The sequence below is a fragment of the Tauraco erythrolophus genome, chromosome 5 (genome assembly GCF_009769465.1).
Source record: "Tauraco erythrolophus isolate bTauEry1 chromosome 5, bTauEry1.pri, whole genome shotgun sequence".
NCBI lineage: Eukaryota > Metazoa > Chordata > Aves > Musophagiformes > Musophagidae > Tauraco > Tauraco erythrolophus.
The window spans coordinates 31,459,681-31,481,153 of record NC_141469.1 but is presented as its reverse complement, the minus strand read 5'-3'; the positions used below and the strand labels follow the sequence as shown (position 1 = coordinate 31,481,153).

At 38.3% G+C, this 21,473-nt stretch overlaps 1 protein-coding gene across 4 annotated transcripts in view; it reads right to left on the bottom strand.

Moving 5' to 3' along the window:
* Positions 1 to 21,473, bottom strand: part of DOK7 (docking protein 7) — a 69,454-nt gene that overhangs the window by 6,789 nt on the left and 41,192 nt on the right. For 3 of the 4 annotated variants that reach the window (XM_086612181.1, XM_086612184.1, XM_086612185.1), the window contains one exon: positions 9,295 to 9,337. In XM_086612181.1, coding sequence (XP_086468307.1) covers positions 9,295 to 9,337 — 43 coding nt within the window. Of the gene's footprint in view, positions 1 to 8,342; positions 8,346 to 9,294; positions 9,338 to 21,473 lie in introns of all 4 variants that reach the window. The other variant, XM_086612182.1, reaches the window with a different exon arrangement.

The window sequence follows — 21,473 nt, the reverse complement described above, 5'->3', positions numbered from 1 at the left end:
ACACGCATAAACCAGGGTAGGGTGAAGGGTAGGTGAAGGATCTGGCTTCCATGGGGTTTGAATCCAGGTCATAGCTGGTTCTTGTGAAATCCCATTCCAAGTGTTACAGCCAGGAAAGCTTTACCGAGGGCATGTCAGATGGCACAGTCAGTCTCCTTTCCCCGGCCCTATTCAGATCAGCAGGAAGCTGTCCAGGTACAGTGTTAGATATGGAAGTTTGAGGAAACAAGAGTGAGAAACTCGGAAACCTACTGAGTGGTACATACGTGGTGTGGTTTGTCCACACACACGTATCCCTTCTTTATTTAACCGACAAACTAATCAGCATTATACCTACCTGTTCAGTTTGCATTATCCCTATCCAGCCACGAATGTCTTGTCTCTACTGCTGTCACTGTGGGCACCTTAATCAAGATGAGCGGCTTTTACTTCCTCGCGTGAATAATTTTGAGGGAACGTCTTGTGCGAGTAAACCGTACTTCAACAGAAATCGGGTGGGAGGCTGAGCTTGCAAGTAACCCTGCCCCTGGTGGCAGGGCAGCTGTGCCAGGTGCTGCTGGGTGTTGGGGATCAAGTATTAAAATTAACCCTCTCTTCTAAACTGATGAATAGTCTCTGAGCAGGTGAGATGCTTCTCTGCAAATTGTTTTTAAAATAGCATCCAAAAACTACAGTAATTTTTACGTAAACTGGAGAAATTCTGTAAGATAAATAGCAGTCTCGAAAACCTTAGAAATCTGCAAGACCTAGGAACCTAAAGAAAATAGCAATTTCTTAATTTTTCCCCTGTACAAACTATATATTTATGCATTTATTTTTCTAATTCTAATAATTTCCATGCTTATAAAATTATTGCTATTCTTTTCTAAATAAAACTAAGCAAAATCCACAGATTATTTCATTTAATTAGGAAAATGGATTAAAAAAAAAACCCCACACTTATTTTAGAAGTGCTCAATGGAACTAAAACCTTTGGTTTTGCAGTCTTTGCGTACACAAAAGCACACACAGGGTAATCCAAGGGTACAATAACAATTTTTGAGCACATCGTACTGAGAAACTGATTTTGTATTTGAACAAATGAGATCAGATTGTAGAACCTTTACATACTCTGGTGAGGACTTAACAACTAAAAAAGTTGTTTGACATTTTGTTTTTAACAAGAGTGCCAATATAAATAAATGCAAAAGTAAAACAAAGTATGATGCCCTGGACTAGCTGGTTTACTTATTTTTCTTCTTCTCATCTCAGAGTATCCTATCTCCGCATTATTATCAGTATATGTTTTATGCAGGTGAAAGCTTTACATTACTTTGAAGATTATAGCTTTATGCTAATTGCAGCTTCATCACAAAAGTGATGGGTGATAGAACAAGAGGAAATGGGTATAAGCTTAGTCAGGGGAGATTCAGGTTGGATGTTAGGAAGTATTTCTTCTCTGAAAGGGTTGTCAGCCACTGGAATAGGCTGCCCAGGGAGGTGGTTGAGTCCCCATCCCTGGATGTGTTTAAGAATAGGGTGGATGATCTACTTAGGGATATGGTTTAATGGGGATTAGGGACGGTTGGACTCGATGATCTCTAAGGTCTTTTCCAACCTAGAAATCTATGAAATCTATGAAAACTGGTGTGGGGTATTTTTCTCCCTCAAAAACTTAGTGTAATTCAGTAGAAATCATTCCACGGGAAACATGGATTTTTAAGCAACATTTTTAGGGTTTGTGAAAAGCACACAGGACAGGAAAGATTTAATACAATAAGATGTTCCAATCCATTTATGGTCAAGTTGAAGTTTTCCCATCTGAAGCTAGTTTAAAAGAGCTATGTTAATGCTTCAGGATTTGACCTGTTGCATTTTCCTCATTTTCAAATCTGCCAACTAACAAATATTTACATAGTCAAAACCTCTCATGGAATTTTTTTTGAAGCTTTGAACTGCTTTGTATAAACACATGTCAACAGAGATCGACCTAGGTATTTTCTTCCTCCTTCTTTACATCTCCCACGTAAACTGGTTTGTTTCTCAGTTATGAACAGTAGGATAACACTTGCAGGAATGGTAAAAACAAGTTCACAAGACAAATTTCTGAACATATAAACATCCAGCAGGAGACAGACGCTCCCTTCCATCACTCTTTTCGTCTTACAAGGGATTGTTAACAATAATGGTTTTTTCTATTTCTCCTGCCATCCAGTTCTGTGTGGCTGACTTGCTCATGTCTTTGTTAGAGTAGCTCATCAAGAGAGTTACTTCTATTCTACTTTCCTCAATGTGTAAGAGGAAGAAGATATTAATAATGTGACAAAATGAAAATATGCTGCAGAATATTTTGCATTCCTACATATGATTAGACTCAAACATCTGATGTAGCTCAATGAAGACAACCACTGAAACATTTTTCTAAAATTGTAGCCATTTCTTTATGCCCACTCTTCAAAAATAAGCACAGTTTACAGCACATGTGCCACAAGAAATAACCATGAAAAAAAAATTAACAAACGAGAGGGAAGCTAGAATACACACTATAAATTGAGCCCAGACAGTTTACATTTTCAAATCTGTCATCTGTCATTACATGGCCAGAGACCAGACACAGGCAACACCACACTGCATTTACCAAGCTGATCACTTCTTACTGCCCAGCCTCTACTTTGCTTTACCAGGGTAGGTCACAAACTCTGAAGGTCTGGGCTATTAAATTTGCTGACATGGAATCAGTACAGAATAAAACACTATGCTCTACGATAAATTCTTGCTTCTTATTGAATTAAAACCACCTTTATTATGAAGGACTTTGATCCACGCTGTCAAGCAATGTTTCCATCTCTTCCTTTGAAAACAGATACCTTGCTTAAAGGAGTATCCAAAGGCTAGAGCTTCTGATTGACAGGAGATACTAGTACACCAGCAGTTTTTTTCATGTTAATGTAGTAAAAGACTTCTTGATACTGTATAATTGCCCTATAAAACTTCCCTAAGTTTGTTACTCTTCAATTTTCATAGTGATGTCATATATTTTTTGCTGTACAAACAGCATTATCTGCAATACACAAAAGCTGAAGGGGATGCGATTTCACCATATTCGGAAATGCTTCCTCTCTCTTCTAACAGTCAATTCTAGAAGTGGTAAAATCACTCAAAATTAGAAATGTATTCAAGCACAGTGACTGTTCAAATATTGCTCCACAAAGATGCTTAGTGTGTCCAAAAGAATCACAGAGAGTCTAACTACCTCTAGCTATTATTCATCTTCCCATGCTGTAGGGCTGCTCCAGCCCAGCCTCTCATCCTTAAAAATGCAAAAGTGTTAAGCTAGAATCATTACCATTTTCCTGTACTAAGAAACTCAGTGTCTGTTTTTTGAAAAATATAACTTCAAAGATGCTTTACATACATTTGCTACAAAAATCTTCATACATCTGAAGCTCAGGATCTACACTGGCCAAGGATGAAGGTCACGTAAGGTGCTTCCTTAATTAAAAAAAAAAAAAGCTGAAACCATCACTATGTTTGCAAATAAGGTTCCTCACCTTTGTGTTCTAGAAGGCTGGGGTATGCAATTTCCTCAGAATTCTGTGTCAGAGAAGGCATGAGGAAGGCATCAGGAATACAGAAAAGGCAGGACTAGAGGGTCACTGTGGCATGGACTCATCACATTCTGTCACCTCCAAAACAGGGAACAGGAATCTGCTGGATCTACTTAGCCCACAGGATAGAATCACTGAATGATTTGGGTTGGAAGAGACCTTCAAGATCATCTATTTCGAGCCCCGCCCTGCCATGGGCAGGGACACCTGACACTAGACCAGGTTGCTCAAAGCTGCATCCAACCTGGCCTTGAACACTTCCAGGGATGGGGCAGCCACAACTTCTCTGGGATAACCTGTTCCAGTGCCTCACCACCCTCAGAGTGAAGAATTACTTCCTTAGATCTAATTGAAATCTGCTCTGTTTCAGTTTAAAGCCATTGCCCCTTATCCTATCGTTACACGCCCTTGTAAAAAGTCCCTCTCCAGCTTTCTTGTAGACCTCTTTAGATACTGGAAGGATGCTAGAAGATCTCCTCTGGAGCTTTCTCTTCTCCAGGCTGAACAGCCCCAACTCTCTCAGCCTGTCTTCAGAGGAGAGGTGCTCCAGCCCTCAGATCATCTTCGTGGCCCTACTCTGGACTTGCTCCAACAGCTCCATGTCCTTCTTGTGTTGGGGACTCCAGAGCTGAACACAGTATTCCAGGTGGGGTCTCACGAGAGCAGAGTAGAGGGGCAGGACCACCTCCCTTGACCTGCTGGCCACGCTTCTTTTGATGCAGCCCAGGACACGGTTGGCTTTCTGGGCTGCCAGCGCACATTGCCGGCTCATGTTGAGCTTCTCATCCACCAGCACTCCCAAGTCCTTTTCCTCAGGGCTGCTCTCGATCCATTCTCCACCCAGTGTTTACTCGTACTTGAGATTGCCCATAAAGCAGCAGCATTTGTATCAGTCACTAGCGTATGGTTTCACCACAGTGACTTTTTTCTCCCCTCCTGTCAGGCCCCTAGTAATTCAGAGAGTCACCAAGGCCAAGGTTTAGCTGGTAAATGCAATCCATATTTTAATCAGCTTACTTAAACCACTTTTTCAGAGCTCTTATGTTTTTTCTTCTATGGAATTATTTTGAGTGCACTCATAAAATAAAGCACAATCAAGAAACAGCATGTCATATTGCAGGGGTTTATTAATCAGTTTCTCATTATAATAACACTTTTCTATTACGGTGTTTAGCCCTTTGAGGTATGACATGTGGTGGACACTGTTCAGGACACAGTGTGTTATTGGCTCAATAGAAGTGTCATAGTGTACTTTGTCTTCCTACATCTGAAGAGCTGATAACACATTTCCTGAAAAAACAATCGTGAATTATATATTATTTTCAACCTAAGCAACAACAACCTTATTCAGTATGGCCTAGATTCTTCTTTCTCACTGCTCTCAATTAATTCCTTGAAAGCTTACTCCTAAGCTTGGGCTAGAATTATCAGGCTGCATAGGTTTGCAATAAAAATTTTAAAAATTCATGAAAGAAAGCCTATTTTTCCATCGTAAAAGCTAAGCTGTCAGACAGCTGGATTTGTTTTCAGCACCCATCACCTGTTATACACTTAACTTTTTTCTCTCTTTTGATCTCCCTACCTTGACTCCCTATCTACCCAAGAACAATTTAATAGAAATACACTGCTCCTAATCAGCACTCGGCTGACATTTCAGCTGAATTCCAATCCACAGCATTGTTTTATGTTTATTCCTTAGTTCGTCCTCTCAGAACATTTCCTATCAAGCATTTTGTAGGTTTGGTATTACAAGCACAGAAGCTGTCAGATAGCACGAGTGAGTGTCTGTTGCAATGCTGATGAATTTGCTCCTGTGGAATACGGAAAAAATGGAAATGCACAGACACACACAAAAAAAAAAAAAAAAGAAAGGAGAATTTAAGAGCCACAAAACTTAATAATGTTAAAGTACGCTGTTTCCATGGAAGGATATTTATTAATTTGTTTTCACATTCAGCTGTTGATTTCCGCAATGCCAGAGCCTGTGGCACAGAAGTACGGGGAGATCCAATCTCCTGCTTCAGAAGTTTAATTTAAGTGCTGAAATGCCTGAGGTTGGGTCTGGCTCCTGGGAATGCCTGGGCAATCAACTTCCCTGTAGCTAATGGGAAGGGACAAAAGTTTCTGAAATACAGTGCATAGAGCCTGAATGAAATGCCTTCTCCAGGGACTGCAGAGGGTCCCTAAGAACTTCTGCAAACCCATTCGAGCTCTCAACTTAGCTTCTCTAAATAGAAGTCTTAGGATTCAGACTGCTCAGTTCACTTGGAAGGGCTGTCAACTAAGGACAGAAATAGTGGCATTTTTCCTCCCCACAAAACAATCTCATGGTTTAACCATCATTCATAAAACAGAAGAGCTGAGATGGAATTTTACTTAACCGAGAAAATCCAAGTACTTTGAAGGAGAGCATGAAGACATTATAAGTAAGAGCTAGAGGTTCCTATCTAAGCTGTTGCAATGAACTAGAAAAGAGCACCAGATTTAAATAACAGGCCTAAATCACACCAAGAAACACCACAACTGTTAGGAAATACATTCTAAATGTAAGAATAGCAAAGAACTTCAGATGATTTAAGGTAGATTAAGGATTCTTGTTTTAGAACATGCTAAACAAACACCTGTCAGACATACACACAGAGGTACATCCTAACCACAGGGCAGAGGCTCAAGCTAGAAAACCCCTTCAGCCCTGTTTTTCCTACAGTACTTTGATTTATACTACCAAAAAGATAATAAAGTTAATGATGAACTCTTCAGCTCACCATTCTGTGAAGGAATGTGCTGTCTTTTGGTTACACCTCTCAACACTGAATATGCATCTCATTCATGAGCCCTTCATTCAAATCACATAAGCAGCTCCTGAGAAAACAACTTACATACACACCTTTGAAATGGCATCCACTGGATCACGCTATAGAATTTTTCAAGCATTCATGAGAAGCTCTGTGTAGGTCCCATGAGAAATTCTTAGACCAAACGTGCTAAACCCTAGGTCCCGTCAGAATCCAGCAGTCTCAGAAATAAGGAAATCTAAATTGTATTTTTGAATCCTGTCATGGTATTAAGGTCCATAATAACCATAAATGCAGTCTATTATACTTAAGAGCAGGCATTTCCATATTATACAACTCCAAAGAATCCTTTACCTTCCTCTGTAGTATAAAGCTATGATAACAATGGGAACATTTTCCTCCTACAAATGCAAGCAATCTAATTCAGTCTCTCTTTCTAATCAATCTTTATAAAGTTGTTTATAGCAAAGGCAACCAAATTATTTAAACTAGAATTAAATGATTCACCCCAACTTGTTTTTTTTTCCATCTAGTAATACAATTCAGAATTGCCACATTTATGAGCACTTTTCAGCTTGCCATTAGAATTAGACACATTCTTCTGAAGTTGCTGAGTCTATTGCTCAACATATATAACTAACAGTAAAAGGAACATATCATCACCCACATTCACTACCAATAAACTGAAAAATATTTAAACAATTGATCCCATCTCTTTAACTTCATTTCTTCCTCCAGAACTGAGGCATTCAAGAGCAAAAATATTGTACAGAACATATGGGCATCTGTAGCACTGGAAGAAGTGGGTTTGTATTCCTATAGTGTGTTTGAATGAACATATAATACAATCTTTGATGTGATAAAAAAGAAATGTGTTTATGATTAAGTAAACTGCTACACTGGCAAACTTTATAACTGTGTATTGGGTCACTGTACAGTCATTCAGGCTAGTAGATGTATCATGCCACGTACCAGCGCAAGACAGATTTTGAAAGTAGTTACCTCAAATTAGATTGCCCTTCTGTTATCCTCAACAATGGATTAAAAAAATCATAATAGAGAAACATAGAAAATGTTCTAATGCTGCTCCTTTAGTCCAACAGAATTGTTTGAATGACTGCTCAGCACCCAGCGACCTTCAGCTAATGGCTTGGATTAAAGATGGTGGAAGCAAAACATTCAAAGGCTACAGTATTATTTTGAAAGCTTAGCAATGCCAAGTTCAATTATACTTGAAATGTTCACATATAAAAGACAATGCTTTAAAATCAAATATCTGAGGATAAGAAAAATGCGACAAGACAGAGAAAACATTGGTTTCTTTTATATTCTGAAAAATAGTGTAGTATTGAAAAGTAAAGTCCTATCGATATATAATGAGCATACTTAAGAGATGAAACCCCAGTAAGATATCCAGAAACTTCAGTCACTGGGTTTAGATGCTGTGTTTGCCTAAAGTATTTATACATATTCCAACAACTATTCCTTTCTTTTCTTTAACAATATTTTCCCAGTGTACCAGACATGAAAACCCACCCACTCAAATTTCTTGTCTTGTATCTTCCCTTTCTGTTGATCTAAAAATCTATCCTGTATTTCTACATTTCCAATTTGCTTAATGATAGGTTTTATCAAAACAGCTAATTACGTCCTCTGCATGAATAGTCTGAGGTTAAGTTTTTGTCAGATATTGTTTGCAATCGCAATTAATTTGCCACTGAAATTAATGTGAAAATGATATTGTGCCCACCACACACAGCTATAGACCCAAGTTCCCCTGTATTTATACACACTTTAATCATAAGTACTCTGGTTTCCTTGGGTTGATTAAAGGACTAGAAACTTGGGTACCAGAAGGAAAGATAAAATTAGAGTTAATGATCTAATTTGTTCTTCTACTTACACCTCTATAAATCAAGAGTAATTCCACTGACTTGAGTGGAATAACTAGGAACAAGACCTGCTAAATGCTTCTGGATTTTCTCCTGCTAAGACAGACAAAGGAATAGAGTTACTTACGACCTTCTCCAGAGACACCTCCTGATCCAAGGTATCTTACTGGATTTGTTCACACAAGTACCAATCAGCTATACTTCTTTACATACTTGCCAAGGTTTTTAAAAGTAATAGAGAAACCTAAGCACCAAGAGCTGTTCTATGTCTTTGACACAGCCAACCTGAGAAATTTAATGGATCTTCTGAATTATCAGATAAACAGTTTAAGGAATATAAAAACATTTAAGATACTAAACAACTTCTTTGGACAGATCTCTCCAAGGCCTAAGATGGAGACAGTACACAAAACCAAATGCTTACAAAATACTATCTTTGAGGCAAAACGATGATACAAAAGCTTCCAGATCGGTTGGGCTACATTAGACATAGAACTCCAGATGATCAACATGTTCTACTGATAGGCAGATTTACAATGCAGAGATAGTCAGTGAATTACTTTTGCCAGATACTCAGCTTCTTCCCTTTACTGAGTTTGTCAGTACCTCTGGTAAGGATCCATTCCTGTGTTTTTGTGTTATTTAGAAAACTGGGTATACACACTGAACATACAAATCAAGTTCCCCCTTGTTAATATAGCCTAAAAAGAACACTTTCTTCACCTTCTTCGTCTATGTAAATAGAAAAAGCACTAAACAACCTTATATGGAAACTGACAACTTTGAACTTCCTTAGATTACAGAAGGGAAAAACAAATCTATCGATCTGCAACCAAAGATGCTACAGATTACAATGTATTTCATAACTGTCAGTCATGAACCGCAGCAGCAAACCCAACCACAAACAGGATACCTCTCAATAAGCGTTTAGTTCTGCTTCCATAAATCCTCTGTTTATCTCATCACAATTTTGGACTTAACATTCTTCTTTAACAAAGCAAATAACTTAATGGCTCCTACCTGGTATAGCTGGTAAGACTCCAGACTGTAACACTGCTGTTCCCTGAAGAAAACAGAAAATTTTAGAATGAAAATATCCTTAAAAGAAACAGAAACTTCACAAAATATAGGAAGAATGGCAGATAAATTACTTCACCATCATAAAACACGTGGTTTTAAAATCCAGAACGACACAAAGGTGTTCAGACCTGAAGGCATTCAGAACTCACATAAGTAACTTGCAAAACCTTTGTGCACCTTAGTAAAGGTGAACTAACTTGCCTTTGAGTGCTTTGCAACAAGTGTAGCAGGCATGGTGAAGCTTAGCATTATTGAATCAGTCCTGAATTAAACAGCAAAAAATAAGAAAATTTTATATGCGGAGGCAGATGATACCAAGTTGGAGTAACAGAATTAATATATGTAAATCAAGGCTACACCTATAATTGTTTAAAATGGTAGGTGCTGCAAACAGACTGAAGCCTGGTGTGCTTCTGACCTAGCTCCATAAAACCGACATATTTTATCCTAGAGCTCACATGGACTTCAGACTGCCTACAAATCCCACCTGTGACATCAGGGTCTTTCTAGGAAAGCTTTGTGCCATTTCAGATGCTTCACATTGTTCACACCGCAGTGGTACAATGGCAGCTGGCGCGCATCAGAGCAGCCAGGCACAGAGTACCAGTGCCCATTGCACACCTAAGAGTAAGCGTGTTCCAAAACATGCATGCAGGCCAGGCTTCTCTCCAGCTATACTATCTAGGTCCTTCAAAGCTGAGCCAGAGGACGCTCTGGCATTTCCATCTCCAGATGGTATCAAGGTTGCTCTTGCATGGCAACGTCAAGGTAGTCTGTGAAGACAGTCTGGTCTGTGCTACTGACCACCACTCTGTCAAAGAGATCTCTTTTATTTGTTTGACTGGCAGAAAAAAGAATTCATCATCACGATTCATTTTTTTCAATAAATAAATGTGTCTTCTGGTCTTTGAAGTGGAAAACACTATATACTTGTTAAAGCTGAGCAGTAAGAGTGCTCAATTCCAAAGCAATAAAATTCCAATTTATACAAGATCTTATGGTAATTTTCTTCACCTAAATACACAAACTTGTGACCTCAGATAACTTTCTGTTTCCAATGCTTTCTTACAAAGTGGTGGCTTTTCAGACGTGCTCAGGACTTTACATATACTTTACATATATCTTCCCCCTATACAGACACTGTGTTGACTTCCTAAAATTTCTCAAGAGAAAATGAAATAGATTATTTATTTATTAGCCATGTAGAAGTTCAAGTTGTACTAATTCCTGCACAACATTTTCTTAAGACAAACATATTAAGATGTAAAGCTCATTACATGTGACCATCATTAAAAACTGCCAGAGCTATCAACTAGATCCAAACTCAGTTGAAGTAGGTGGAAAGGTTTGAGATTTTTTTGTTGTTGTTTTGATGGACCTTGCAATAAACCAGAAAAATATTAGAAAAGAGTATACTGATTCTGTTTCACCCAACAAAATATACATTAAAAGAGCTTAATTGGAACAATTGGGGTAGAACTGTGGTGTAAGTTTTTTTTTTAAAAATACCGTTTTGAAATCTGCAACACAGAACAACTTTCAACAGTGGAATAACACACAACATACAGGATGTTCCTGCCTGATCCTGTTGCAAACATGGAATCTACAGCTTCAGTATTTACTTGAGCTTTTATGCTAGCTGTATATTTTAATATATGAGACACTGAATTTGAGCAACTATTTAGAGTAGAAGTAGAACGGAGGGGGAGGAAATCAGAAACAGGGCCAAGACTTCATTTCTGAAACAGAAAAAGCATCCCACAGCATTTCAGAAAAAGAGCATTTTAATAATTTAACCAAAATGGGTGTTATTTTTTCTATGGTTACTGTGTGCCACCACAGAAGTTGCTGCTTTCAGTCAGGGAACATGGAGAAATATCTGCACAGATGAAGGACAGAAGACTGAGTCCTTTATGAGCAACATTCTGTATATTTAGGTAACAATAGTTTTCCATTATAATAGAATTTCTATGAAATTTCATCGCTATTATTTGTAGCGGACTTGAAAAATGCTTTTTTCCTGCCCCCAGTAGCTTATTAGGGGTTTACTAATACCAAATATAAAAATAAAATATAATTTCCCTGACTTTTGTTATGTCTGTGGATGTAAAGCAGATTATGCTGCCTCTGAAGGTAGCATCTGCTAGTGTACTTAATGGAATAGAAAGTGGCAGACTGCAGTGTTGAAATGCATAAAAATCAAATCTTGCTAATAAAGTATTTCACAACTTTCTGGCAACTTTTTTTGCTTTTAAAAACAAACGGGGCGTTTTTGGTATTTTGTGGGCTATGGGGGCGGAACTGTGTGTTACTTAGTGCACCAAGTCAATTAAAAATTGTTTTAGAAGGGGGAAAAAAACACCTTTATCTTCCTCACCTGTGCTACTAGATTCATGAATCTGCACAGCCTTGCTGTCATTTGGGGCATGGGCTTGATGCATGAAACTACATAGCAAGTCAGAAAAATATTTTTAACTCTCTTTCCATAAATGTATTACACATCAGAATATCCTAAATTATGGCAAAAACATGGATAGAAATAAAGGATGGACAGCAGAAAACCTGAAAGCAGATTGAAAGCTCTTTGAAGAAAAAATGGCATTTTGGCTCTTTGTTTATACATAGTCTCCCAGAGAGGAGTCTTCTTTCATCATTACAGATGTTACAAGCAACAGTAATGCAAAGAAACAAATTAAAAAATGAATATTTTTATAATGATTGGTTTTCTTCTCACCTTAGAGCAAAGTTGTTATTTGCAAAATACCATATGCTCCTACTTGCTAAACAGCTCTGCTCCTCCTGTAAACTGAAGTTATAACTACTTGATTTACTTGCAAATTAAGTTTTGCTGGTTTTCCCTCCTCTCAGTGTTGCACAAATATAGCACTTCTGCAAGAATGAGGATTAAAATATCAGCAATGCTGAACTGTTAGAAACATTCGAGTTGAAGAAACTTTTTTTGGTGACGTGCTGCTTAATGCAAGTTAAAATCAATCAGTGAGGCTTTCTGACCTCTGAATGTGAGTAAGAGTTCAAGTCATCACTTGCCTTTTATCCTGCACATCATATGAGACACGGAAATAACTGAAACCTAAAGAGGGATCAGTTTGTTAACATATGTACAGTTTGTTCAACAATGTAGTCTTATGTCATGCCTGGAACTCCTAGTCATTTTTATAAAACACATTCTAAAAAGTTTTTCATAAAAATGTACGAATTAGATAAGATGAGAAAATTGATAAAGGCTAGACAGATAATATCAAATAAACATACTTTCAAAGTCATTATTAGAAGATTAGATTATACTTGACAAAGAAAGATGCAAAAGGCAAACAGAGGTTAGATGTGTGAAATGACATCAGATGAGGGACACTGATAGAATATAACTGAAATTATAGGGAATAGATTAAATGCAACAAATAACTAAAAGAATCAGATGTGATTAGATAAAAAAATAAGTCTGAGATAATAACAAAAATAAAACCAGTCTTTTGCTATCCAGTGAATTTTCCAGTCTGTGAGATTGTTGCCTTCATTCCCATTTCAATATATCATATTCTATTATTTCTGCAACTCCAAGGCCTCCCGCTGCGATTCTCTGTAAGGCAGAGACTTCACTAACTTACACTAACTTCACTAACTTAAGGCAACTCAGTAGAAAGAAAGGTATCAGAGACTTAAAAGTTCTCTTTTATAATTCTACAAAACTCAAAGAAAATATACTTTTGTCTGTAGGAGAAACTTTTTAAATTATTAAGACATAATGTACAAACGCACAGTTTTCAAACGCAAAAAGTATAATACATACCTCAACCTACCATATCATCACAGCAAAGAAGAAAAGGGGTAAGTGACCTCACTCAAATAATATGCTTCTGCTGTGCCTGCTACGATATTCAGACAATATCTAACAAAGCGAGTATCTAAATCCTGCATATCTCATAATATTACTCATAAATATTAGTTAAATACCTTTCTAATGTAGATTTCTTTATCTGTGACCCAAGAGCTGAGTGCTGAAGTATGTGATGCATGGTGGTTAGTTCAAACAACTTCACCACTGCAAAACACCCCCAGTAAACGGATATGTACCACTTGTATATCACACATCATGAACTACATGTCCAGGGCTATTTTAACGCTGGTAGAGATCTGACTGCTGCCAGATGACATTCATTTTTGATGTTCTGCTTCCAAATATCTTGGGTAGGGTTCAATGAGAGATGTTAGGAGAACCCACTAGTTTGATATGCTGGATCATTATTCCTAGATTAGCTCTGTTGCCCTAAACAGCTAAACAGAACTCAAGCCTTGGCATTTATTTCTGTGTGTGCAAATAACCATCATAGTATATAATCCTTTTTGCAGTCAAAACAGGATAATTCTTTTTTCCCCCCTGTGTATTTGGTATATCTTTGTCTTTCTCCTCCTCCTTTCCTTTTTTTTTTTCCTTTTTTCTTCTTTTAAGATTTCATGTTATTTCATTCAAATTTTCATTCATTTTAAATTTCATGAAATATATGATTTATGAGATCAATTCTCATTTTAAAAAAATTACCAGACACAAATACTGTCCCATATAAACAGCAGTTTGCCAGATTCATAGTGACAAGAGGCATCACAACTGCCTTGTAAGTTCATCTCCGTGCTGTAAAAAAAGGAGTCATGAGCTTACAAGTCAGATGGACAGAAAAAAATGAAGGAAAATATTGTTTTAAGAATAATCCCTCCCATTGCTGGCTCTAAGGTTGGGAACTCATAGACAGCTGTTCCATATAAAACATGTATTTTCAAAGAACCAAAAAATTTTTGTTTCATATTTTTCCTCCTAAAAAGGAGGAAACCACACTTCCAAGAAAAAGTAGATCAGCTTCTGTAGATTGTAATGCTGAGCTGGGCTCCATCATCACTGGCAAGAGGAATGAAATGCCATTTGCCTGATAACTGTCAACATTTCAGACACACCTCATCAGTCACAGCTTATGTCATTCCCTTTGTGTATCTTTAGAAATAAAGCTTTTCTTTCAGCTCATCTGAGTTTGGCAGCTTTTTATAGCTCCATTTTTCTGAACCTAGTAAGAGTTAGAGCTCTAAGAATAGGAAAGACATGGACCTGTTGGAGTGGGTCCAGAGGAAGGCGACGAAGATGATCCAAGGGCTGGAGCACCTCTCCTCTGAAGACAGGCTGAGAGAGTTGGGGTTGTTCAGTCTGGAGAAGAGAAGGCTCTGGGGAGATCTTATAGCAGCCTTCCTGTACTTAAAGGGGGCTTATAAGAAAGATAGGGACAGACATTTTATGAAGACCTATAGTGATAGGACAAGGGGTAATGGTTTTAAACTAAAAGAGGGGAGATTTAGATTAGATCTAAGAAATAGATTTTTTTACAATGAATGTGGTGAGGCACTTGCCCAGAGAGGTGGTGGATGCCCCATCCCTTGAAGTATTCAAGGTCAGGTTGGATGGGGCTCTGAGTAACCTGATGTAGTTGAAGATGACCCTGCTCATTGCCAGGAGGTTGGACTAGATGATCTCTAAAGGTCCCTTCCAACCCAAACTAGTCTATAAGTCTATGATTTTTAGGTGTCACTTGCTTTAGTCTAAGCACATGTATGAAGTTTTGCCTCAATGTGGGTCCTCAAACTGAAAGAAGAAATGCTCAGCATAAATGAGAGGCTCCAAGATTCTTCTAGTTATGAAAGAGGAATTCATACTCAACAGCGATAGAAGCAACTATTTGCACTACGAGATTTTTATTTGGCACACATCAGTAATGCACTCATAAACAGAGAGGAGGGATTGTAACATTGGCCAGCTGCTTAATTTTCACAGAGAATACGATCTAAATTTTTTTTCCTCTCCCTTCCTTTATTTTAAAGCTATCATGCAGTATCAAGACCATGCAAAGCATCCAGTTTTTCAAGAGAAAACCATCAAAATCGTGACTTGAAATCAAGTGGATGGTCCCTGAAAAGTGGAAACTGTGGATTAGACTTCTCTAACAACGAACAAACACTTTCATGCCTGCTGTATGTAGGTGGTGGCCCTTCATCACAATCCCTCTGACTGCCTCACGTAATTTGCAGGTAGAGGAAAGCAGCAGATTACAGTTACATTATGTTGATTATGACAATAGTGTCTCAAACTTTCAGCAACTTCACAGAAGAGGAAAGGACACAATGAGAAATTCCAGATGAAGATTTAGAAATTAGTATTGCAAAATAGAAAAGTGCCAATTGTTTTTAGAAAATGGAAAAGTCTGGAGCAGATCCGAAGTTCTGCAAAGCTCACGTATTTCAGCAAAAAGAAACCTAACAAAACTGATAGTTAAGGTACTTTCCTCATGAGGATTAAAAGACTATGACTCATTCTTGGAGCAGATCACCAGAAAACTTTAAAGCTAGAATGCCTAGGCTGCTACAGGAAAAAAAATGTTCCCAGGAAAGGTCAATAAATACAGGCACATGGAGCAACATTTAAAGGTCATCTGCTTTAACAGGCTGTTTCATGATGCCCAAGAGTTGTTCAGGTTCTGAACAAAAGATACAAAATTATTAAACTCTACAATCCTTCATTACAACTTCAAATGAAACAGAAACTCCTGTCCATGGCACGCTTCAGGTGAGGGCTCCAATTTCAGCCACAAACTTCTGATTACTCAGCTTCATCTGTCACAAGCCAACTGTCAGCTTACAGAAGGATTGCTGAAGTCAGTTCAGAAACATCTCAGTTTGCTCAGCCAAGCCCAAACATCAGCTATTTTCTGAAGCATGAAGCTGGCAATTTCAGCGGCACTGGCAAGCCGTGATCTGTGTCACATTAATATATGCCTCCTAAAACCTGTGGGATAATCACAGCTCAAATAATCTACAAGTTACAGATGTTTAAACAAGAGATGAGAAAGAATGAAAAGTATTGTTTAGTCCTAGTCCAGATTCGTGTGCCCATCTTCTCTCATGTCTCACAGAGGATCTCTTTGGTTGTGATTTTGATATGCTTCTGCTGAGAGGGGCCTTCTGCTTCTGGCTGTGGGCTTCCCAGCCACCCACAGCCACAAAGGATTTGTCACCCGATCCAGAATACGATCATTAGCTCCGAAAATGACACACTTTCCCCTCAGCGTGCTCTGAAACTGTCCACTCAAGGGAGAGAAAGAGAAGCTGGGCTGAGTCCCCGGCCACAGCTACCACAAAGGCCAGTACCTGGATCCAGCTGCCCAGCCTGACCCTGAGATAAAAGCCATTTCCAGCTGCCGGCTGGCAGCAACAGCCCTGGAATTCAGACGGTGGGAGCCTCAGTTGCAATGCTGAAGGGTTGAATTTCAAGCTCTGCTACTGATTATATATGGGCATGGGGAAGCTGACAGAGCAACAAGAAGTACGATTTGCTCTTTTTTTTTGCTTCTCAAAACCGGACCTAGAATTACTAAATACCAAGGAGTCACACTAGGAGTGTGCTCAACAACCAGACTGGTACGCAATTACATTATCACATATCGGTTTTTTCCATGGGACATCTGTCCTGTTCACTGCACAAGAGGGACACACCTGTAGGTAAAATCAAGATTGCATGAGCAACTGTAAATCTGTCAATTCCTTAACAGTGAGGGGTTAACTTTCCAACCTAAATATCATCCTTTTAACATCACATATCTCATTATGTACAAAAGTATTCAGACAGAATTCTAGAGGCAACAGCTATGCAATACCATCCAATGCATATAAAATATCTGGTGTAAACACATCAGTGAAGTTTGTGCCTGTTTCCAGGCACTACTGCAAGTCAACCTTGCACATTTGCTAGACAAAAAACAAACTCAAGACCACGTACAGCTGGCCCAAAGCAATAACACTCACACCAAGCAGACAGCAAAATCTGAAGGCACACAACAGCAAACCACCATAAACTGTCCTAACACCAATATCAGCTGGACAGCTTGTGGTTACAGAGAAACACCCAAAACCACAACGACTTCAGAAATATAAATAAAGACATTCTGCCACCTCTCTTAAACACAGATTTTGGTTTTGTCTTAAAATTTTTTTGAACTAATTTCATAAGGTTTGAGTTTCTTAGGGTTCTTAAAAAAAAATTGGTACAATAGTTCCAAATCAAATAAGAGTACCAAATACTTTGTGAATCTGAGAGTCTGTCCTACTTAAGCATGGGTAGAGATCAGGAGCACTGGTTTCTATACAGGTAGAAGCACTTCGTTATTTCACGGAGGTTTTGTAAGGACAGACACAGTGACAAGCTGCCGAGATACTGCAATAGCAAACCCTCCAGGTAGATCTGTAGAAGCAACTCAAACGAAAAGGTGGACACTAGTGATTATGAATATTGCTGAACAGATGATCTCATCTATACTTCCTGACTGACTTCTCGGTACAAAGATGCTGGAGCGTGATCAGAACACATTTCACTCCCAGTTCGTGATGCAGGAGGACTTTCATAGCAGAAACAGGACTAGGCTGAGGAATTTGGCCAGCAAGAAGAAATGGCCAAGCCAGACATAGCAAATTGCCTCTGAGATCAGTTTTAATTCAACGTATATGATAAACATGGCCAGAATTGGTGCAGGAGTTAGAAGGCAGGAACTAAAAACAATTCTTCACAAAAAATAAAAACACCATATGCAAATGTCATAGGGTATATTCATCAAACACGACAACTGGGGCATAGCATCTCCTGATTTCAGAGCACAGAACCCTGAACAAATACACTGTGAATTGATGCTAGATACATAATAAAGCACATTAACATAAGCCTTCATTGCCTCATCTTTCAGTAGATCTAACTCATAACAATCATTCTATGATTCAGGACAGGAAAGACTCCTTACACAATTGCCATTAAAATAAACCATCAAATACACTGAGCTCAGCAATGATAGCTTCTTTTTCTCTAACTATGAGATCCCTTTTCAGAAATATTTGGGTCTAAGATCCAGGGCAGATACCTCTGATATTACCTTAAATTCAGCATATCGAATATTCTGGGGGTCACAATACAGATGGCCAATTCCTCCAGCTAATAAAAATCAGGTGCATTGCCTTCCCCCTAACCCCTCAGTTGAGCTGTCATGATTTAGGGGAGCAGAAGTTCTGTTCCGGAATGTTATGAAAATGAACAGGTTTTAATTTAACCATAGACACACAGCAGATTTTCTAATTCAAGATAGTGTTGCCAACTTTTTAAAGATATTTTAATAGCAACGTTACGTTCCCTTTTCCCCTTTTCAGAGCATTGTTCAGCTAGGCTCTTGTTAGTTAAACCACGTCTCCAAAGGTACATACAAAAGCTCCAGCTGCAATGCTTAAGCGAAAGAATTCAAACAGACATTTGTCCTGACTGTTGAAGGTTCAGCAGTGCACTCACAGCACTGCTTTAACCATTCCCATTTTCACAGGCAAACACAAGTGCTGTTATTCATAATGCAGCTGAGGAACAGTGTATACAGTAGCTTTAGCCATGCAAAAAGACAGGATGTGTTTCTCTTAGAAGTGGTAAGGCCTTTATGAATAGACAGATGTTTATGAACAATAAAAATCAATCTTAACTAAAATAAGTTATATATTTGTATTCTTATAGAAAGACAGTAAAATTGCAGGCATCTGTGCCTATAACTGTATTTTAACATGAAAAGATGACTATTTTAAACTGAATTCAGTTCTGATAACTGGGGGGAAAACGTCTTTCCTATTTATGCCAAAATATCTTTTTTTTTTTTTTTAAATAAAGACTGGCATTTCTAAAGTCCTATCAAGTGCAACAGAAACAGTCATGTACACAAAGAGACTTCAATTCCATCTATTACAATTCGTATTCCATATATTCCAGTTTCCAACAGGGGGTAGCATTACACTACTACAAGAACATTTGATATTTAAAGCACACTCAGTTTCCCCACATTCGCTAGTCTCGGTTCTCTTGCACGATAGATCTGTTAATTTCCACTCATCCTACAACAAGTGAAAACCACTCAAGGCAGGGACTCCAGCAAAACTACTGTACCACCAAAAACAAGGCTCAGATGGGGCCCAAAGACATATGGATAACAGCAGACTTGGCTCTACTGTGCAGATAATAAGCAGCATGGTGCTCTCATCTCATTCTTCTTGCTCGGCATGTGAAAGAGACAGAAGAGGCAAGGTACACATAGACTGGATGTAACACTTCGCATGAACCACTTCTTTCCTGTTTTAGAGTTCACAAGACTAACTGTGGCACCACTGAGCATCTCAGTACTGCAGAAACACCTGTGAAATCAGGAGGGCTTGACAAACAAGGAGTGGTGTTCTACATTTTGTTAGAATAGCACATCCTGGTAGAAACAGAAACAGTAGGAGCCCATTTCAAGATTTTAAAAGTCAACATGAAAGTACAGTTTAGCAGGAAGCTTGGAGAGACTGAAAATAAACAAAAAGGACAATTATTAAGATATACACATATGCACACACATACTCACAAAGGGATTCAAATATCCTTGCTCTCTTGATTAGCAAAGGAGTGATTTGTGGCAAATTTACACCAGAAGAGACATATAAGACAAAAGGTCCAATAATACATTCATTTATTGACACAGACATTCCTTCTCTGAGGAGGAAAGGGAATAAGCTTCAACTAACATGCACAACAGACACTATACACTTCAGTGAAAAATAGCTCTTATGTCACTGTACTGAGAAGTTTCCTAACTTATTACAACTATTCTTTTCAAAAAGTTTCTCATTAACAGAAAAGTAATTCCACCAGTTGTACAAAATTACATAAAGTAACCCTTTTACTCAAGTTTTCTGCTTGCAAAAAGACTTTAAATTTAAGTCACCTTTTTCACGACGAAAAGGGAACTTTTTTTTTACAAATAAAAAATTTAACTACAAGGTTACTACTACAGTGACAAACAGTATAATACAGAAGGGCTCAAAGGTAGAAATATTTCAAAAGCTGGCGAAGTGAAATCTTGGATGTTAGAGACAAATTTAACCTACCTCTACAGACTCTTAGAAATTGAGAAAGTTTATGTTAAGATGCAATTACCATTTTGAAACGCTCATGTAGAGACTACCCTAAGAAAAGTCTGTTCCTTCTTCTACTTCCCCCAAAGAGCGTTGTTCCTCAGCAAGAGCTTAGCTTGTGCTTGCACTAAAAATACACTCAGGCCTGTTTTGTAGCTGATGGAGCTATGCCAGTTTACATTAGACTAGTTATTTGATTCCTTCCTTCCAGCCCATTCCACACAAAGACATGAAGAAAAGAATCCTTGTTATAACCCATGCACCCTGCTCCACACAAAGAAAGAACTAGAGTGGGCTTAATTATGAGCCTATGAAGAATATAAATGAAAGCCTTGCAATATCATCTTTGCATTCATTTTCCTTTGCTTTCAAACTCACATTTACAGCTGGGGTTAGTCAACTTCTCCCAGAAAAAAATGATTAACAAGATAATCAGTGATCACCATTAGAAAGAAATGGATGGAACTAGAAGGACAAATAGGGGAGAGAAAGCTCAAAATAGTAAAATTAAGACAAGCGTTTTCCTTTATACCCAGCCCATCACTGAAATTATGGTTTGTCAAAGGTAATGAAACTATAATTAAGCTGCACAGCTTCAAAGGATACAGATACTTAACTATGCATGGGTGCTGCTCATAGGCTTCTCCTGTATTGGAAAGCGCTGCTATAAATTATTGGGTATAATTATTTCTGTAGTTTTCCAGAGCTTTCTATAGCAGTTATCTCCATAGCACGTGTGTTCTGCTTGACTTTGTGTCTCAAGGAATGAGATGAATTGGCAAACTTCATCTGGAAATGTTTTCCTAGTGCTACAGAGGATTCAAGTATACGGTTACTAGGCCTGATATAGCCCACTTGGTACTTCTCTGTCCTTGTGATAAACCAGATCTGGAAAAGGTTTCTATTTCCTTAATATTTTCCGGGCTCAAATTTCTTGTACATTCAAAATTGCTTCCAATCAGCATTGAATTAGCAGAGGATTCCACAGAATCCAGACTACTGCAGAGGATGTGGCTCGGAGAGAGGGAACACAGCCAGAGTTCATGTCCCACTGATTCCCAGCTGTTGAAACAGTCATTTCAGTTGATTGACAGCTGGCTGCT